General features: G+C 41.0%; 1 protein-coding gene across 1 annotated transcript in view; it reads right to left on the bottom strand.

The window, feature by feature from the left end:
• Nucleotides 1–2115: 2115 nt before the first annotated feature.
• LOC109487755 (short transient receptor potential channel 4-like) overlaps nt 2116–20220 on the bottom strand; it is a 56889-nt gene continuing 38784 nt past the window's right edge. The window contains exons 5-18 of the mRNA XM_019791822.1: nt 18643–18792; nt 17340–17488; nt 14858–15065; nt 13955–14140; nt 12251–12416; nt 11083–11222; nt 9729–9902; nt 8591–8784; nt 7489–7696; nt 5447–5647; nt 5048–5089; nt 4791–4857; nt 3605–4200; nt 2116–3301 (exon numbers count right to left, since the gene is read on the bottom strand). Coding sequence (XP_019647381.1) covers nt 3188–3301; nt 3605–4200; nt 4791–4857; nt 5048–5089; nt 5447–5647; nt 7489–7696; nt 8591–8784; nt 9729–9902; nt 11083–11222; nt 12251–12416; nt 13955–14140; nt 14858–15065; nt 17340–17488; nt 18643–18792 — 2595 coding nt within the window. The 3' untranslated portion in view covers nt 2116–3187. The remainder of the gene's footprint in view (nt 3302–3604; nt 4201–4790; nt 4858–5047; nt 5090–5446; nt 5648–7488; nt 7697–8590; nt 8785–9728; nt 9903–11082; nt 11223–12250; nt 12417–13954; nt 14141–14857; nt 15066–17339; nt 17489–18642; nt 18793–20220) is intronic.

The raw sequence follows: 20220 nt of genomic DNA, 5'->3' as shown, positions 1-20220 counted from the left end.
CCTAAGGTAGCTCTAAAGAGGATTGGAGCAATACTGATGTATTAAAGGCATCCAATGCAATAAAAAAAAATTACGGCTCTCAGTGGCCAATATGAGATGTTGTCACATCGACGCACCAAATCCGTAAGGTGTTTTTGGCACCCTGACAGACAGGTTAGCCTAAGAGGCTCGGTGGGCGTCACTCCATCGTATAGGTGGGGAAGTCGTGTAAAGTGCCTTTCCCAAGTGCACAACGTCGGGAGACGTTGATGGACACAACGTCGGGCCACGGTGAGTATCGAACCCGGAACCTCTCGGTTCCGAGTCCAACGCTCTAACCGTTGCGCCACCGACGCCAATGCAATTTTTAGGGCTTGGAAACCCAATTTTTCAAAGTCAATATTCTAGTCAGTATCTACATACTGAGTTGAAATCACACTATACAAATTTATATTGACCCTCATGGAGCAAAAATACCAAAATTCTGACAGAAAATGGTTAATGGAAGGCCCTTGGCTGATTTTTAGGGTACCATTCATAAAATAAAGAATTCATCTTGGGGCTTGTTTCTGCAGTTTAAAATACCAAAAGTATGAAACACTGATTGAAATGTGCATAATGTGAAGCAATATGTGTCAATATCAGAAAGGCCTTATTCAGAATATTTTTCGTTTTGCTGCTCTGAAATCGCATTGGATGCCTTTAATTGGAGCTAAGGAAACTACAAGTCGTAATATCATACAGTTAACTTTAACTTGTACAAAGTTATTTGTACTACAACCACCTGGCGATGAACCGTTTGCCCCCTTCCTTAGGGCAATACTGACTGGTTTTACCTCGCACCACACTAGTGTATAAATCTAAAATTTGAATTCAAAGAATTCACTGTTTTTTCAGAGTAAAAGAGAAAGAAGTACGCTGTGCTATATTATGGACTATGGCTCAAATCTCTACCAGCCTTTAACACATGTAAGTCCTAAGCCAAAATAATATTTTGTATATAAATTCATAATGTGATATCCATACCATTAATGTACCCCAAAGTATTCACATTTCTTATCATGATTAGTATGTTTTGTAGGTTGTGTGTCAATGTAGCATGGCAGTGCAAATGTGTTTGTGTGTTTTTGTGTGTACGAAATACTATCATGTGCGTGCTGTGAGTGGTACGTTGGATAAAAAGTGTTGTGTGTTTGTTTGTGATTACGTGATTAGCGCACAGTGAGGTGTTGTTGTTTTTCTGTTTGCGTGTTTGTTGTTTGCGTACGTAACGTTAGCGCATTCTGCGTGTGCATTCTACCTCGTGCCAATCTAAGGAAGCAACGATATAATACTGGTCACTTTACTGTTGGATAAAGACAGGAAATTCATAATCATAATTTTTCAAAACATGTACATTGCTATGGAGCGTCTTCACTCATTTTCCAAATCAATGTTCAAGCGGGCATGTGCCGCCATATTGGTGTCCTTGAACTGTATAATGAATGGCCGTAGCTCAATTTGGTGTATTTTTTGGGGTTATTTTTTGTCTGTTTTTGGCGACGTCTTAGGGAGGAGCCGAATGGTACAGTATTGTGTGCAGTTTGCAAGAATTCTAGGAATGGTACAGGCATTTTGTCCACAGGAATGGAATGTCCACAGGCATGTCTCTGACCCACATTTATGCCCACATTCCTGGAAACCCTTGGGAAGACCTCTCTGCCTCAGATGGCCCTACTTTCTGTGACCCCGGGACTCGTTCACTATACACTCAGGGAAGGAGTGCACTGTATTTGTCTAGACTTAACAGGTACCAAGTCTTCCTCAAAATCATGAAATGATGGCGGTGCCATGCAAACAATAACCCTGACAGCAACCACCGTCGCCATGGCAATGTATGTTTTCATTGCCAGTCTTGTTCTGCTATTCTTTTAAGTGAACTGCACATACTTCATGGATGTTATTACAGAGGGTCAAAAAATCTCTAGACATGTCCAAAATGCTTGAACTACAATCCACTGAAATGCAAAATAAATAAAAAAATGCGTCCACCCCCATGTTGGTGTCCAGGAAAATGCTCTGTAGCTATTTACGAGGAGTTAATGAGTTTATAAAAGGAAGTGTGTAGTTGCATGTAAATGTTACTTAAAGCCCCCCAAAAGTCCAAAATTACTTTCTACTTTGTAAGTTATCATGACCAGTGTTATATTGTTTTCACCGCAGTAGAAGCGTCGCAGCACAGTTACATTCATATATTAGCAGCTTGTCGTACAAATTTCACTATTTACAGTAAGAAAACAACACGCACTTTGCACAGACTCGTGAAAGGCACTACAGTTGGCAGGTCAAAGGTCAACTTGGCTGGTCAAAGGTTAAAACTACTCCGATTTCCCGTCATGCTTCTAAATAAACTCCACTTTGGATGCAGAAATGACGATGTCACCATTCCGATGACGTCAGGTCCCGTCATCAACCTATTCCGTGATGTCACAACCTATTTTGATGACGCCATCAACAGCTGTGCAGCACCGTCATATAATGTATTCGGTCGTACACTGACATATAGAAGTAAAAGCTAAGGAAATCCGTTTAAAATTCTGACCTATCTAGTACGTACAGTTGTCTTCCAAGAATATGACTTGAGTTTTTCTAAATCCTTGTTTATAAGAAAATGGTAATGACGTTGACACGTTGAGATCTGGGTTCTTTGTGTCCTCTTGTCCGGAGTGTTCCTGTGTCCCGGAATATCCGTTCCTCTAGACGTGGTGCATCCTACAAACGAATGCCTTTAAGAACTCCCAATCCGAAATATCTTACAGAATCTCAAGTAACACGCGTATGTAGGCGCGGCGACTGTCAACTCAAGAGAAAGTTCAGAAGACGAACTTTTTCTCTTCCTCCTGCGCGGCTTTCTGTTTACCGTTGTGAGCAGTGATCTCTGGCGCTCCCGCACGTTCAAGAAAAGTTCTCGCAAGTGAAGAGTAACTCCACACAAGTGTCCTAAAGCGTTCAGCACCCCAGTCAGAAGTTACTTTGTCGCGCTCGGCTTGCTTCCTGAGGTAAATCCTAGGAACGTTTTGAAAAATCTGTCTCCAGTGTTGAACAACAGTCCTGCTGGAAATCCAAACCTCCGCGTGGATCCTATCGGAAAGTGTTGAAAGTCTGTATTGTTTGTCGGCCAGACACACCTTGCAGCAGGTGTGCGGCGTAAAGACGTTCTCTCACTTCCTCAAACGACGTCATGTCGCGGTGCAGACTCAGACGAGCTGGTTTCCTCACCAGAAGGCTCTTCGTCCGCAGCGTCGTCTATTTCCGCGATTGGCGCACACGTGGAGACGATCGCCTGCGTGAGAACAAAGAGAAAACGTCCCATTGAAGTATTATCAAACTCTCCTTCCCCCTTTTTTTTACAAGCGTCTCTCTTTATAACTGGTGGGTCCTGAGAGAGGGGCGGTGTGCCCACATGCAGGGAAACGTGATCGACTCCTCATTTACTGCGATGAGTAAACATGCAAGATTCTGATGACGTCTCTTAGAGGACGTCACAAGAAACGTCTGTGAGAGAGCGTCTGAACATGCAGGACATCTCCCAATTCGTCATAGACGAGTTACCCTGTGGTTTCTCAATGCGTCACAAACGAGTTACCATGTCGTTTTCGTTGGCATAGTTCCTGTCGGCGCGAGACATGGCGCCCAGCTCCGTGTCTTCTTCTGTCCTCTCGTCCAAATCTTTCCTCTGCTGTCGCCTTCTCCGCCCGAGAACGGGGGACGCCAGCGTGACAAATGTCCTACTAATCCTGCCCATGCTGGACACCCGCTCGGTCTGTAGCAGCAGCGGGTTGCCGTCCTGCAGGACGGCTGGGTTTCCCTGGGACCAGGTCCGTTCCACCGTCCCGGCCACCTGCCCGTTCATCACGTTCCTCTGCCTCTGTTCCAACACGGGAAACACGGACCTGACGGCAGCTGCAGCCAGCGGCCGGGACAGACACACCTTGGCGGAGTCCGTGTCCTCGGCAGCCGGGCGCTCCTCTAGGCGGTCCAGGTTGTTCATAGAGCGGGATCGCGGCTGAGACAGTGACTCCAGGCTGTACTTCCCGGTCCGCCGCTTCCTCCGAGACGGTCTCTCGTCCTGCAGCAGGTCCAGACCCCCCTCCCCACCGTCAGACTTCAGCAGAGCCAGCATCTCGTACCGGAAACTCGAGATGTCCTGCTTCAACTCGTTGATGTCGTCTTCACACAGACCTGGAGGACAAACATATATTTGTTCACACTTATCCTAATTTTTTTTCACAATACTCTTCCACAATGCTTCTTGTTTCCAAATCACCTTTGAACAAAATTCAAGTTGAGGGACTTTCGGCCAGTACATGAAATTTACCAACGTGTAGCAATAATTGATCATTACTATGTAAATGTTTCTACCAATACCAATCGATATTGATACGGTGACGTGGTGATTTCATTGTAGTTCGATCAGCTTCGATCTTTTTTATTAATCATTTATTTCAAATTTTACATACAAATACTTGATGTGTTATGGCTTACCCCTTTTACATCAAGTGTTCTAAAAGTTGGCGCATATTTTCTAATCTAAAACTTTCGTTTCGTACAATGTATCTAAAGATGTAATATTTAACTGTCAACGTGGCTTTGTTTAAGAAAATATCTGACGTGTGTCCATAAAGGATATTTTTTTCCTAAATTATCCTAGATTATCCTAAACTGATGTTGATTAGAACAATCGTAATGTAGGGGGTTAAGTTAAACTGTTTCACTATTAACAGCCCTTACGTCACCCAGAAAAAAAGTGTGGAAATATAAAGTTGCAGTACCTTCTGAGCTTTCCCGGTCCCTGATCTCGTTCGCAATGTATCTCCGCACCAGGTTCTGAATGACGTCCTGTGGGAGGTGATACAATACAAGCAATGTAAACTAGTGATTTACCAACCTGATAAAATGTACGGAGTATTGGGAACTGATGGAAGCACTTAGACCGCATGCATGTGACATGCGGGCACCAAAGGTATTTCGTTAGCTCAAGCGTCTAGTCTTGTTTAGAAATCATACTTTAGAAGAACACAGAACCCACCTTGTATGCCATGTCCTTTCTGAGCTTGATGGCTGTCATTTTCTGCAGTGAAATATGTGAAAAATATATTACTAATTGGAATAATTTTAGTACCATTTTATTGAAATTCAACCGTCAATGAGCTCCAGGACCGGGTGATAGATGTTGGAAAATTGTACGTAGTTTTATTACTATTCACAAACGAGCTTTTCAGATACATAACTCGTCCACGCTAAAAATGCTTACCACAATAGCTGTTTCGTTATTCAAAGCTGCTTCGTTAGTAGTCTACATTTGTCCAAAAATACATTAGCTGAATACGGAGACTGAGGACGCCACAGACTATAGGCTACATTTGATCCACCCATGGCTATTAAAGCTTATGAAAGCCAGGGGGATGATTGTCAGATAATTTCTTACCCCTATGGACCTCATCCTGTTGAGCTGTTTCTTCCTGAAGTTGCAGATCTCGGAGCAGCTGTTCTTGACCCACATGATGGTGTACCAGAAGAACTTGGGACTGGGGACGATGTTGAAGGGAGGGGGCAGAGTTCCACCCTCCTCAAAGTAACTCAGCCACAGTTTGGTCCGCGCGAACTTCCATTCCGTATCAGCGTGGTCCTGTGGACATAATTGTTTTTAATATCTTTATTCAGAAAATCACATAAACAATACATTTTAACACTACAAATTTAAAACGCGAATTTACAGCAATGCCTGGTTATATACAACGACTATACAGCAATATGTGGTCATAAGACATACAGGAGATATTACATAACTTAAACTACATAATTACAGAACAGATGTGGGCGAGTCAAAAGGAAATGTCGATAGTCTGTGTTTTACGGCATGGAACGTGGGGTTGATATTGCTAATGACTAATTGCTAAAGGTAATATTTTGCTTGCAAGATACAACTGTTCAATGTTTTATTTGTTTTGGAGGGGGGAAAAGTGACCATAAATAATTTCATTGTCGGAGAGAGCCGCGGGAAGCGTATGATCTGTTTTCCACCAGTCCATAAACTCTTTCCAGAAATATCTGGACATATGTATGGTTGTTGTCAGGCATTGCTATTTGTTTGAGTACCGGCGTAAATAGTATGTTTGCTTTTAACCTTGCGTTATTTCGAACAGATTTTGAAAATTGTGAAGAAATTACCAGACACAATCTTGCCACTGTGTATTTGAGGATCCCTAGCACATCAAAATTACTTTGAGTAATTCTTTTTTATTTTCAAGTTTTCGTCTTTAATGAGTAGTAAGTTGTTTCTATGGTCCAAAATAAAAGCATTTTCAAATTGTTTGATTAGCTCACTGACAGTGAAACGATAGATGACTTATCCGGACGTAATGCGAGAATTTAAAGAAACGGAGCGAATGGAGACTGCGGATACGGAGTTTCTATGAGGAAAGTTTGGAACATTCGTCCATGTTCGTCCCTAGAAGTACTCATCTGAATACCAAAATTTAAGGTCAACAGCCTTAGTTGCAGAGGAAGGAAAATATCTTTACATATCAGGAGAACTGCATGTTAACGAAGGGGCAAGTGGGGTTATCATAATGCAATCGCGATGTACTATCTCAACATCTACAAGCTATAGGAGATTACCGATAACTATAAATGATGACTGAACACCGATAACCATCTGATAACGGAACAATATCACTGCGAGAACTGAATGATTAAGAAACAGTGCAATGCTGCATATTGTAAGATTACAAAAAAAAACTAAACTCATAATTCTGGACTGAGATTTAGCCATGTTGATATATTACTGTTTAAAGACCGTTTTATTCATTTTGTAATTCTGGTATTTTAATATGATTCTGATATTTTGATTTCTAAATGATGACGGCCATGTTTTTAACCCTTAGTATCACAATAATGTGTGAAAGTCAGAGCAATTCAGGACCCAATTGCCAGGGACATGCTATTCTGTACATTAAGTGCTGAATACACCATTATCATTATTATTATTATTAAGTCAAAGAACCACCATCACCAAACATACGAATCTGCTGTCATAAACTCAGCATCGAAACAGGAAGGCACAACCGCACACCTCTGGAGCAAAGGATTTGCCAATGTTGTAGCTCAAACAAAGTAGAAGATGAAGCCCACTTTGTTATTGATTGTAGTTTATATAGTAATGAAAGAAATATCTTTTTAGATATATTACAAGTACGTTTCCATACTTCCAATACTTTTCTAATATTAAAAAAATATCTTTCTTATGCGCTTTGATCATCCTGTGTTATACAAACCCATTTCAAATTATATTTTTAACATCACAAAGAAACGTGAAGAAGCCGAACCTCTGTATTAGAGTAGTTTAGAGCTGTTTGTACTGCAAACATGTATATTACCCAGTTCATCTGTTCGCCTGTACTTAGCCCGATAGGGCATGAATGTACAAAAAAGGCTAAATTCTTAATCATTGTCATAACCGTGTCTCACCGCTATGTGTTGATAGGAGTTGTTCATCATAGCAATGAGCATGTTGAGGAGCACGATGAGAGCGATGACGTTGTAGGCCCCGAACATCCACGTTCCCACGAACTCCGTGAAGGCGTGTTTGTAGCCCTGCGCGTTCTCCACTTTGGTCACGTACAGGTTGACCAGCCCGAACAGGGACCAGAACAGAGCTTGAAGGGTTTCCCACAAACTGAATAGGACGGGACGAGAAGATTGTATGAATGTATTAGCATAAACGTTGACCTGTGTTCAACTTGGTAGTTAATATGTAGTACAGAATGACAATGTTTTTTTTTTGTGTGTGTGTGGACAAGAAAGGGTCCATCGACTTGAAGTAACAGGGCAAAGCAGGCGTGACATTCTGCCTAATAGTTGCTTTTAAAGTCATTAGTTACAAGTCACAACTAGAATTGCGGACCGCTCAAAGCGGTCTGAACGAACTGTAAGAACTCTCAATGGAATTGAGTGATCTCGGCTGTTCCATTTGTAATTAATTTTAACAACTGTGCAATAGGACTTTTTTGATGAAATGGCGATAGTGTAATATGATAATATATTTGATGAATATAATGTAATGTTTATGCAGGTTATTGTATGTTACGGTTATTGTCGAGAAGTCCAGGAAGACTAGTGGTGTGTCCTTGCACTAATGGATTATTACAAAAAAAAGTATCACAAAGTATCATCGTTATTCATCAAACCAGTATATGGCCTCGAAATACTCTTGTCCCAGCACTGTACCAAAAAAAAAATTCAATTGTCCCGAAGTGAGGATTAACTGTCCCGACCTGTTTTTTAGGGGGGGGGGGAGGTATTGTATGGCTTCAACTTGATGTCAACTTTATTTTGCTTATGTTCAATCCAAGGCGCACTATAGTTGCATAGAATACAGGAAATTCGGGGGAACTTTTCCGGATCCAAAATTCGGGGCGTGTGCCTGATAAACAAAAGAAGGGCTGACATTCTAATGTTGATTATTTTTCTATTACCCGCAAAATGTCCCTAAATGTCTTTTTAGTCTTCCCAGCCTAAATTTCAGTGATCAGTGGCCATTGGACCGCCTATAATTTCGAGCGCTGAATACCTCGAGAACGCGTTGTTCTGGTCGTGGCAGCGCACGCCGTAGCAGTAGTAGTCGTTCCCGTCCGTCTGCAGGGACCCGTTGTTGTTGTTATACGGGAAGTACAGCTGGTTCAGGCCGTTAGCGAAGGCGAACAGCACCAGGAAGTAGATGAACAGGACCTTGACTATGTCGAACCCCATCCTCCCTAAGGATATCTGCAGCAACGTGAACAGATGAAGGGGATGTAGATGAATAGAATATGGTTGATGTCACTACGTATACTAAAATATGTGCATAACTTCGGCAAAGGCATACATTGAAATGTAACAAGAAAGAATATTCATAGATTTTAACTTGTCCAACACTAGTAATATAGTAATAAAACTACAATAATAATATGGGAGAAATGTGTATCAGAAAGAGAAATGTGTATCAGAAAGCCATCAAATCCCTAACATTTTTTTTTATTCGTTTATCAAAGAAATATACATACAGCGGAAAAACAGTGTGGCTCCCTTAATACGAATATAATAATACACAGAAGACATGTTTGAGGTGTGACATTTTACGAAGAATGTTTGTCTCGAATATCATGAAAATAATGCATTACAGAAATAAGGTTTGTTATTCGATGTACTCTTATAAATGTCATATTTTGCATAAAGTAAACAGGAATTCAAGTGTCTATTTTTTTTGCAGTTTTTCAATTTTACCATACAATATATCGGTTTTCGTTAATGCAATATGTTCAGAAAAAGTGTCGAGCCACCATAAGCGAAAGTCATTCCAAAATTTAGTAACATAACAACAATCCACAAATAAGTGGCTTAGATCTTGTTTACTATCACAAAAAGGTGATATTGAACTGTATTGTACAGTTTGCAAAATTAAAGTGCAAACAGAAACAAAAAGACGTATTTCTTCCAAAACCTGTGGGAACATGTAGCTTGATGTTATAGTAGCAGACACTTCAACTGCTAGATCATCGAAATGCAACACAGGGCAGAGGCAGACTTTGCAAGGTGATACATCTGACATTCATAAGCTACATCCTTGATATAGCTATACCTATATATAACAAACGAGGATGTTTTCGTCCCTCGTAAAAGTTAATGTTATCCCTTGAATACTAATATCAAAAGTATAAACAAAGGGATACCTGCAGCGGTCCCAGATGGGAGTTGGAGGTGAATAGAAAGATGACCCTGAGCGAGCTGAAGATGTTTGCTGTAGCGAAGAGACCTTCCGCCACCAGGGTAGGGTGGTCCGCCTGCCACGTGGAGCGGGGGTGGAGCGCCGTCCCGTTCCGACTGCTCAGTGTCTCGTCCTTAAACTGAGCAGGACATACGTGAAAATGTTCATCGGGTTGATAGTCCAGGGGTGCCAGAGTATACAGTGCAATTTTACGGAATACAGTGCAAGTTTACTAGTATACGGTGCAATTTTACGGAATACAGTGCAATCGTATTAGTATACAGTGCAACTTTACGGAATACAGTGCAATCGTATTAGAATACAGTGCAATTTTACTAGTATACAGTGCAATTTTACGGAATACAGTGCAATTTTACTAATGACGTTAAATCACGTGACTTGGACCCGGCTTTCCCTGCTTTTTGTACAAGATGGCGGACGCCGCTGACATATTTTTGTCTTTTTCGAGCGAATTCGAAGTAGTAGTGTTAGTATGTAGTGATTTGACTATAGGTGTATCTACGAGAACGGTCCAAATTCACTCGAAAAACACAGAAAGACGTGAGTACGCTCCGTCAGCGGCGTCCCTGGAAAGCCGGGCCCAGGTTGCGACATAACAACGTCATTAGTAAAATTGCACTGTATTCCTTAAAATTGCACTGTATACTAATACGATTGCACTGTATTCCGTAAAACTGCACTGTATACTAATACGATTGCACTGTATTCCGTAAAATTCCACTGTATTCCTTAAAATTGCACTGTATACTAATACGATTGCACTGTATTCCGTAAAACTGCACTGTATACTAATACGATTGCACTGTATTCCGTAAAATTGCACTGTATACTCTGGCACGTAGTCAAGATCATAAGATAATGGAGTGCTCATGTTCATGACAAGGTAGAAGGAAAACAGAAAGAAAACACGTTGTTTTTGCTCTGTTTCTTCTTCTTTTCCAAACACATAAGGTCGATGACTTGGACCAGACGTCTGTCACCATGGTAACTGGTGCTGTTGCAGACAACCTGTGATGTTGGGTTACATTATGTTGCAAGTTGCAGGACAGAGTTAGAGGGGCTGGTCACTAGGTCACTATTTGCAGGACTGTACTTGAGTAAGAATTAACAGAACACTAACTTGTTATGCTAGACCATGGCCATGTGAAGGTAAACATTGTGCATTTGCTTTGCAAATGTTACTTTGTTACTTCAACATTTTTGCAATAGAAAGGGCACCGTACAAGCAGTCGTCAGCATCAGCTCGCAGCCACCGAACGGCAGAGACTTTGAAAATTACAAACGGTCCTACAACTCACCTTGATATAAGAGACGACTCTGAGCGCGATGGTGGCCACGTAGAGTGAGTTCATGATAAAGTCCATGACGTTCCACTGGTCACTAATGTACTCCTTCAGTCCCGCCTCCCACAGCTGCTTAATCTCTCCCCAGATCATACCTGCAGCAAACGACAACAGCATTTATTTATTTATTTATTCATCTTAGGGACAAATGGGTAGTCCCTTCAGCCGTTGAGGCTGATTTCCAAGGGAGCCCATACAAGAAAATAATGTAACATAAAATAATAACTAAACGTAACAAAGGAATTCGAAAATCACAAAACAAGATGCAATAATAATAATAATCAGTCATAGTGTGTGAGATTGTGAGAGGTCAAACTCATACAATTAAAATTTAAAATAATACAAACTTAGGAATAGTAGATCATAAATAAAGTACTTATGCGATTAATTTCTTCTTTATTATAATTATTACTTTTCTTTTCTCAAAACATAGACGTTCCTTGCTCAAATACGATTTCATTTGAAAGCAGCATCTACTATCATATAAAATGAATTGGAGCCAACCACACATTCTGCTGCCACACAACTTTGATAAAAAATGTTGTTGTTTGACCTGATTGAGACAGTGGGATGTATATTTTGATAATATAAAGTATAAAAAATACTAATGATATGGTATTATTGCCTTCGACAAGAAGGCTATGAAATCGGTTTGGCACTGTTTTGCAGATTATTTACGATAAATTTTGAAGGCATGGTCCGAGATTCACGACTTTTATCAGGCTGGTTGTCTTAGTGATGGGCATTGTCAAGGCCAAAAATGGGCTTCATGGGGGGTTCTTACGTGACTGGAGCTGACCTTTTGTGTTTGCGTTTTTTGTTGTACTCCAGATAACTTGGGAATCCTTAAATGGTTGTCTATAATTTTTAGTTGGCAAGTTACCATTGAGAATACGAAGGTCAAGTTCGGAAATGGGCTTTATGGCATGGGGGGTTCCCACGTCATTGAATTTGACGTTTGTGTTGGTCGTTATTGTTGTTAGCAGGATCTAGAGGAGATTTCACTTGGGAAAGAGCAGGAAGGCAAGTGCTTGACAAAAGAAAGAAGTGGTGCCCCGCCTCGTTGACAGATGTGAGCGGCGACGCTGACGATGATGATGATGATGATTTAGTCTTTACGTACCGAGAACCCAGACGAAGATCATCCACTCCACGGTGTTGGGTACCGGGCCCTGCAGGTTGGGTCTGTCCACGTCCTCGTCCCCCACCAGGGCGGGGTTGGAGGCCAGGTACAGCAGAGCCAGGAAGAACAGGTACGACGTCGTGTGGCAGATGAACTTCAGGAACGGCTGCAGATGGGGGAGGGATAGATAGCGATGGAGCGTCTGATCAAGTTACGAATTTCATTTTTAAACGAATACTAGCCATATGCACAAACATGGAACTTCCTACCCACTCAACGCAAATGACGCCACATTACGTACTTTACTTCTTACAGGTAGCCCCTCCCTCCCATACACTACTAACTGCCGTATCTTTGATATTGTGTTCAACTATATCTATCACTCTGGAAGATTTGACCAATCTCATTAATGTCTATGCTATAGGTATTGGTGCGCCAGCCACTTTCATTTTATGTTTATGTTATACTTTATGTCATCTTTATGTTTACTTTTGTATTATGTTTTATGAGCAGCGGATTCACATAAGCACAACAAGTGCTTCCTATCCAATGCTCAAAAATCCATGTGAATAAAATAAAAAACATGGAACTTGCTAGATCTGTTGGTGACTTTATATATACATTGATGCACTAATTGAATTTCAGGAAAGTTGATAGTTAAGTAGAGAAGGGCGATGGTTTCAAATGAAAGCCTAGCGCTGTGGTTAGGTCACGTGCCAAGGATGGGTCATTTTTCATGAAGAAGGTCGAAGTATATTTAGGTTGACTTTTGATATAAAATTTAGATGTTAGGTGTAGGCTTTATTTCAATTTGAGAAGGTATGAACATTGTACATGAAAGCTTGTACGGAAGAAACGAGTGGAATGGTAGCATATAAAGATGTTACTTTAATGAAGTGCGATATCGTCAACTGCTTTGATTTTCATGTAAGGCTACACCGACTTAATTTTATGGATGACATCCGCGCGCGCATTGATTTTCGCCTGTTCTCCAGAAAAAAAAAAGGATCACGGTCTCCAAGGCTTTGGCCTGGCTCTAGGCTTGCGTAGTCCATGGTATAGGTGGCGGTAACTTTACAGGATGGCACCCAGGCTACTAACGCGAAGCTCCACGACTCAAGAACTCAGTACATTCCGCAAAAAGCCAACATGTGCCGGCTTGTCGTATACGTCCCTATGTACTGCCTCAAATTCACAATACGATCTTTGTATTCCTGTGGTTTAGTAGCATTTTTATTTTTGGCCGGAATTTTTTTTTATTCGCCCGCGCGCACTAGTTTGGGGGTCTTCAGAGGATGTCATCCATAATATTAAATCAGTGTGGCCTAACAAAACGACTAGACCGTGTGTAAAAAAACCGTGTGTAAAATTTGAGGGCATTTATACTGCAATCTCTTGTCCTCTTACCTCGTACCGAACACGTTCAACCAGCACAAACAAAATCAGACTTCCAAAACCAAAATCAAACTCTCAGAAAAAGCGCTTTATATACAGGATGTCACAGTTGTGGAATAACATAGGCAACTAGCAAAGTGCTGGATTTCAAATAGTGAATTGTCTAAAGTTAGCCATGTACTGTTAATTTTGTAATGTTTTTGTGCGTTTGTAATATATGTATGTAGGATATGAATGTGTAGACCACAGGAAGAATAGCCTCTTATGAGGCTAATTGTGGATCTGAATAAAACTGAAACTGAAATTTACCTTCCGTATAAGCTTGCCCAGGGAGCTCTTGGGTGCGCAGAGGTAGCAGATACCGAGCAGGGGGAAGGCCAGGGCGATGGAGGCGCAGATCAGAACCTTGACGGCCCAGTGCTTCCGCCGCCATGACGGGAACCCCTCGTACCACATGGACGACAGCAGCTGCTGGCAGTTAGGCTGGGATACGAACTGTAGGGGGGGGGGTGCAAAATTAGTAAACTTTAAATGAGAGCGATAACTTAAATTATTGAACTAGACTGATAATTGCAAGAGACTAGTGTTCATCTTGTCCACTTAAGGGCAAATACAGTAATTAATTATAATATAACATATCTTAATATCCGAATCCATGCAACATGTATATAAGCTTACTACAACCATAGAAATCATGATGCTAAGATGTTTGGAACTTAAGACAATACAAACTGCTGCAGTACCAAAGGAAACTGTTAGGGGACCATAATTTTCAATCAAGTATGCAGCAATGCCAAACATCCGTTCATGATTTTCTTTTAAAAACCTAGCCTACCATAAACCCCCAAAATATTAGAGAACTCGCTGATGGACGTAACTAAGAAAGAAAGATAATACAATCTGGTAAGAGATAGTTTCTTCCCAGTCTACGTGAATAGAGATCGCCGCACCAAATCCGTAAGGTGTTTTTGGCACCCAGACAGATTAGCCTAAGAGGCTCGGTGGGCGTCACCCCACCGTATAGGTGGGGAAGTCGTGTAAAGTGCCTTTCCCAAGGGTACAACGTCGGGCCACGATGAGTATCGAACCCGGGACCTCTTGGTTCCGAGTCCAACGCTCTAACCGTTGCGCCACCGACGCCACAAGTGTTAAAAAGATGACTATAACATGACCATGACCATGACCATGACCATGAACAAAGCACTCTCTGACCTCTTTCTGGTGGTATTTGATGGCGAGTTTGAGCCTGGCCAGTGAGTTACTGCTGGTGGCTGACTCCACCATGTCGTCTGAGTGGTTGAGGATGACCTGCAGTTCCCTGGTGCCCCGCGTGTGGCTCAGCAGGTCCGAGGCGAACTTCTTACACTGCTTGGACAGCTGCTCGTACTCCGACTTAAACTCGTTCTCTAAGGTTGACAACCTGTATAAAGAGGTGATATGGGTGAATGAGAAGTTATATTTATGTTTACCGAAGGAAAACATATTGTTTTTACTCAATTTCGTCTTCTCCAAACACTAACCTCTGACCTGGCCAATCACATGATTTGTTGACGTCTGTCACCATGGTGACTGGGGGTTGGGTTACATAATGTTGCAAACTTCATTGTCTGCTCTGCTCCCGTCACCATATACTAGTAGTACATGTATGTGAATGTGTTTGAGTAAGAATTAACAGAGCAGACCGTATCCGAAGGTAAACATCATGCATTTGCTTCGCAAATGTTACTTTTCTAGTTGATTCATTGCAATTGTTACACAGTCAATACAATACAGGTAGAACAAAGGCAGCTGTTGCTGGTGTTGTGTCTCACACATAGAGCAAATTAATACAAACTCATTTAGAGCTGTGCACCCAATCTATTTCTCTAGCTGCACCAGTGCACCCAAATATTTTTGTAGCTTTACATTTTAGATGTTAAATGTATAGTAGTATACAACATATTCTTAACATCTCAAGTGTCAGAAAAAAATAAAATCATTGTTTTAGTACTTTTCTTTAGAAGTTAAACATAATTTGTTTTTGCTGACATTCTATTTACTTTATTTTATATGGTGCACCCAACAAAATTTGTGCAGTCAGTTTTTTTAGGTTGGGTGCACCAGTGCACAGTGAATTTCGAGCTCTACTTTCTGAAGGACACAAGATCGGTGGCATGTTCCAACAAACTCTGTTGATTGGTGATATTATACATCTTGTGCATCAGAAAACCCCAAATGCACCAAAAAGCACCCATGGGAAACAGAAGAAAATTGCATTTGCTGATGATTATTACATAAATCATATCAAATATAATATTTTCGTCTGTTTCCCATGGGTGCTTTTTGGTGCATTTGGGGTTTTCTGATGCACAAGATGTATAATATCACCAATTAACAGAGTTTGTAGAAAAGCACTTTAGTTTGGTGAAGTTTGAGCACCATTTTTGAAGCAAATGTTTGCATAAATGTTTATGACACAATGTAAGAAGTTGTACATAAGTTACAAAAGTCAGATAGCCTCATACACTACTTGAGTCCTTTGATAATTCAAAGAACCAAAAATTACTGGTCAAATTGTTGCCATTGCTGCACTTTTAAAGGAAACATGACAAGACTATATGCCTGGTGCTGACAGTCAGCCATCTGGGACACGTGTTGTGGAATGTGTATTGCAAAGGATGATGGGATAGTATCATCTCCCCCCTGGATTCGAGCACCCTGCCGTTACGCTACACGACCTCACCATGATTGACAAGTACAAGTTGGTAGCAAGAGCTTGAAAAGCGTTTGTTGCTTGTTGAGTTGCATTAAACTTTTTAGTCTGATTTGAACTCACACGTCGGCCACTACATTTATACAATAAACCACCTCACAGTTCAGAGTGCGCTTGAGCAGTCGTGATGCATTGAGCTTAGAGCTTAAAAGCTCTGGGATATGAGGTAGCATTTAGCATAAATCTATAAGCTAATAAACGATTAAAAAACTAGAAAGGCCGACATTTGCTTGGGAGCAAGTACAGCATATTTCAGGCCATTCTTTGGATAGAACATGGAACGGGTACAGCACTTTTGGCCCTTTTTTTGCTGAAAATAGCCATTAAAGTCCCCAAAATGAGTCATTTGGAAGTGGTGAATGCCAAATACGTGACTGCTATTCTGTAGACACACGTTCAAGGTACCCTTATACCGAATGTCATATCATTTGGTTATAATACCAGGGCTCAGGATCCAAAAATCCATTTTTTGTCGAAAAATGCCCCAAAAAAAACCTTCATAAAAATTTTTTAAAGGCACGTTTCAAAAAAAATGAAAAAAACGTCTGGGGGTATTTGCCCACTCTACCTCCATGCCAAATTTCAGGTCATTTGACTGAATGATGGCGGAGTTGAATCCCTCTGACCGATTGGCAGGAGGAGGAGGATAAGGAGAAGGAGGAGGAGAAACATGAGGGAACACAGTATATTTCATCCATACCATGGTATGGACTGAAATATAATTAGAAAATAGCATTTAGCATAAATCTATCAGCTAATAAACGATTAAAAAATCAGAAAATACCATAGAATTTTTATAATCTTAACTGAATTTTGGCCATCTTACCTTATACTACCACTACTATTTGCTAAAACGATAGTTGACATTTACAAAATGTTTATGGAAATGTTTTCCAAACAAACTGATGATGAAAAGAATAGAACGACTATGTTGTTACGGACCCCCTTAGCTCCCAGCTGAGTTGAAACGCCGTCAGGATGGGGTCGTCACTCGAGAGCATGATCAGGCTGGGACTGGCCAGAGCCCGGTACACATTCAACCTCTGCCGCGAGTGTCTCAGGGCGTCCGTACGGTAACCTTCAGCGCACTCCTGCAGAAACAAAAGCTTTCAGGTGTCAAGGAGGTCATGTAATGAAAAACACGTGTAAAAGCAGCGACCTCTACCAGATGTTCAAGTGATTAATGGCTTTCTCAATCCGGAAAATACTAAACCCAACCATATCTAATGCAACCTAACGTGAGGGCAAGGGCAACGCTGAAACACACACACACACACACACACACACACACACACACACATACCAAAACAATACCTCATTTTTTAGAGAAGGTGACAATATGCTGTGAATACTTTTTTGGTTGTCACTTTGGTTATTTTTTTTTAATATTTACTTTACCCAATAATTTTACATCCTGTCTACTGTGGTGGTTTTCTGCAAGTGTTCGTGATGGGGTTATTGCCAATTTTGTAGCTCAAACAAAGTAGAAGACGAAGCCCACTTTGTTATTGATTGTAGTTTATATAGTAATGAAATAAATTATCTTTTTAGATATATTACAAGTACGTTTCCATACCTCCAATACTTGCCTAACATTGAAAAAATTATCTTTCTTATGCGCTTTGATCATCCTGTATTATACAAACCCATTTCAAATTATATTTTTAACATCACAAAGAAAAGAGAAGAAGCCGAACTTCTGTATTAGAGTAGTTTTAGAGCTGTTTGTACTACAAACATGTATATTACCCTTTCATCTGTTGACCTGTACTTAGCCCGATAGGGCATGAATGTACAATAAAGGTTATTATTACCTCCGGGGGAGGAGACATCCTTCCGCGGAAGGGTTTTGTGAGAGATTTAGATTTTTATGTTCGCAGCTATTTCTCGCGTTTTGGTGGACGGATTCTTTCGAGACTCGCTATATGTTTTGCTATTAGGCTGTAGATGATGCACCTTCTTTTGTTTTTATTGTATATGTGTTTTCGGGCGTAAAAATGGCGCATTTTGGTGGCCCAAAACACCCCTTTGAGCGTGAAAGTGGCCGCGACCGTTGACCTTTGGCGTGTTTAAGCTATTCTCGGTCTGGTCCACGTATATGACCCCTTACACAGAGGGGTTCCGGTCTCGATAAATTCTTTGTTTAACACCTATATAGAAATATACAATAAAAAGCCCGGAGGTATAAAATCTCAGATTTTACTTGTTATTGTTAAATGTCATCAAAGTGTGCCTAGCTACTTACGTGGCAGGTGCACCTGACGTCATGAGGTTTGGGGATGGGGTGTCCCTTCTGTAGAAGCAGCTTGAGGATCTCGTAGTTGTTCTTGTGCGCGGCCAGGATGATCGGCGTCATGTCTTCCGTGAAGTCCGACTCTCTCTGGACGTACTTCATCTGAAACAAGAGTGTCATACCATGTATTCACGTTACGTAATACAGTAACAGTCGGTTACAGATGGCGCAATACAGGAAGGACTGCAGCAGTCCTTCCTATATTGCGCCATCAGACTTTACAACAACTCACCTTCAATATAAACTGAACCCGACTTGACTGGATGCAATCAGTATGGACTTTGTGTATATTTTAATTACTTTGTATATGTCTTTGCATATACCTTACTTAATTAGATGTCCACGTATTGTCTCTGTTTTTTTTATTATGTGACAAATGGTACTCAATTCAGGGGGTAGTAGTTATTCTCCCCCTGCTGATGTACATTTGAATTAGTGTAATAAAGAAATTGTATAGGCCAAATGCAAAAAGTTTTTTCAATTTTTTTAATACGTTTTTTTAATAAGTTTAACTTCTTGACTTCAACACTTAATTTGACCAGCCCGTAAAATTGGGGCCAACTGGCTACGGTCTGGTCAACTATAGCGTAGCGTTTTGTCCCCCAAAGAAATCTGCTTGGAGATTACATATTAGCGTCAAGGATCAAGACGACTTGATTGTTGTTTGAGTTTTATTCAGATCCACAATTAGCCTCATAAGAGGCTATTCTTCCTGTGGTCTACACATTCATATTTACATACATGTATTACAAACGTACAAAAACATTACAAAATTAACAGTATATGGCAAACTTTACACAATTCACTATTTACAATCCATTGCTAGTTCCCGCCTATGTTATTCCACAACTGTGACATCCTCTACATAAAGCGCTTTTTCTGATAGTTTGATTTTGGTTTTGGTAGTATGATTTTGTTTGTGCTGGTTGAATGTGTCCGGTACTTGTGAATCTCAGATTGGAATGTGACAAGACCTTTGGTTGTTTGGTTGTAACCTCACGCTCTCATCAAGATCATTTAACCTTGAACGGGGACATCAGGGATGTCAACACAGAAGACAACGGGTTCTTCTTTTTCCACTCGTCCCTGTCCTCCATCAGTGAGCGGAGGTGATGTTTCTGAGCCCAGCATTCCACTCAGGGTGTCTATGAAAGTTATGGCTAATGTTTCTTTTATCCCTCCTCTTAAGCTTCCTTCCCTCTGCTGGCTCCCACAGGATAAGCTGGCTGACCCATGCACTATTACAAGACCAAGGGTCATGAATGATCTCACAAAAAATGGACAGATTGCTTGAATCGCCATGCACAACAATTCTCTTGCCTTTATCATTCTGGCTTGGAATAGCTGGGACTAAAGGGCGAAGGCCTGGACAGGTTGCTAGTAGGTACTTAACACTCAAGTGAATTATGTCACAGTCATGAAACTGTATAGGATTTTGATCCTCTCCCACACGCGGGGCGTACACCTCATTTTGTTTACAATTGCACTTTAACCCTATCTAGACCGGGCTTTTTTGGGCTTGGTGGGACC

The sequence above is a fragment of the Branchiostoma belcheri genome, unplaced genomic scaffold (genome assembly GCF_001625305.1).
Source record: "Branchiostoma belcheri isolate BF01 breed outbred unplaced genomic scaffold, Haploidv18h27 scaffold9, whole genome shotgun sequence".
NCBI classification, from domain to species: Eukaryota; Metazoa; Chordata; class Leptocardii; order Amphioxiformes; family Branchiostomatidae; genus Branchiostoma; species Branchiostoma belcheri.
The sequence above is the reverse complement of the archived record's forward strand: the minus strand, read 5'-3'. Positions and strand labels throughout refer to the sequence as shown.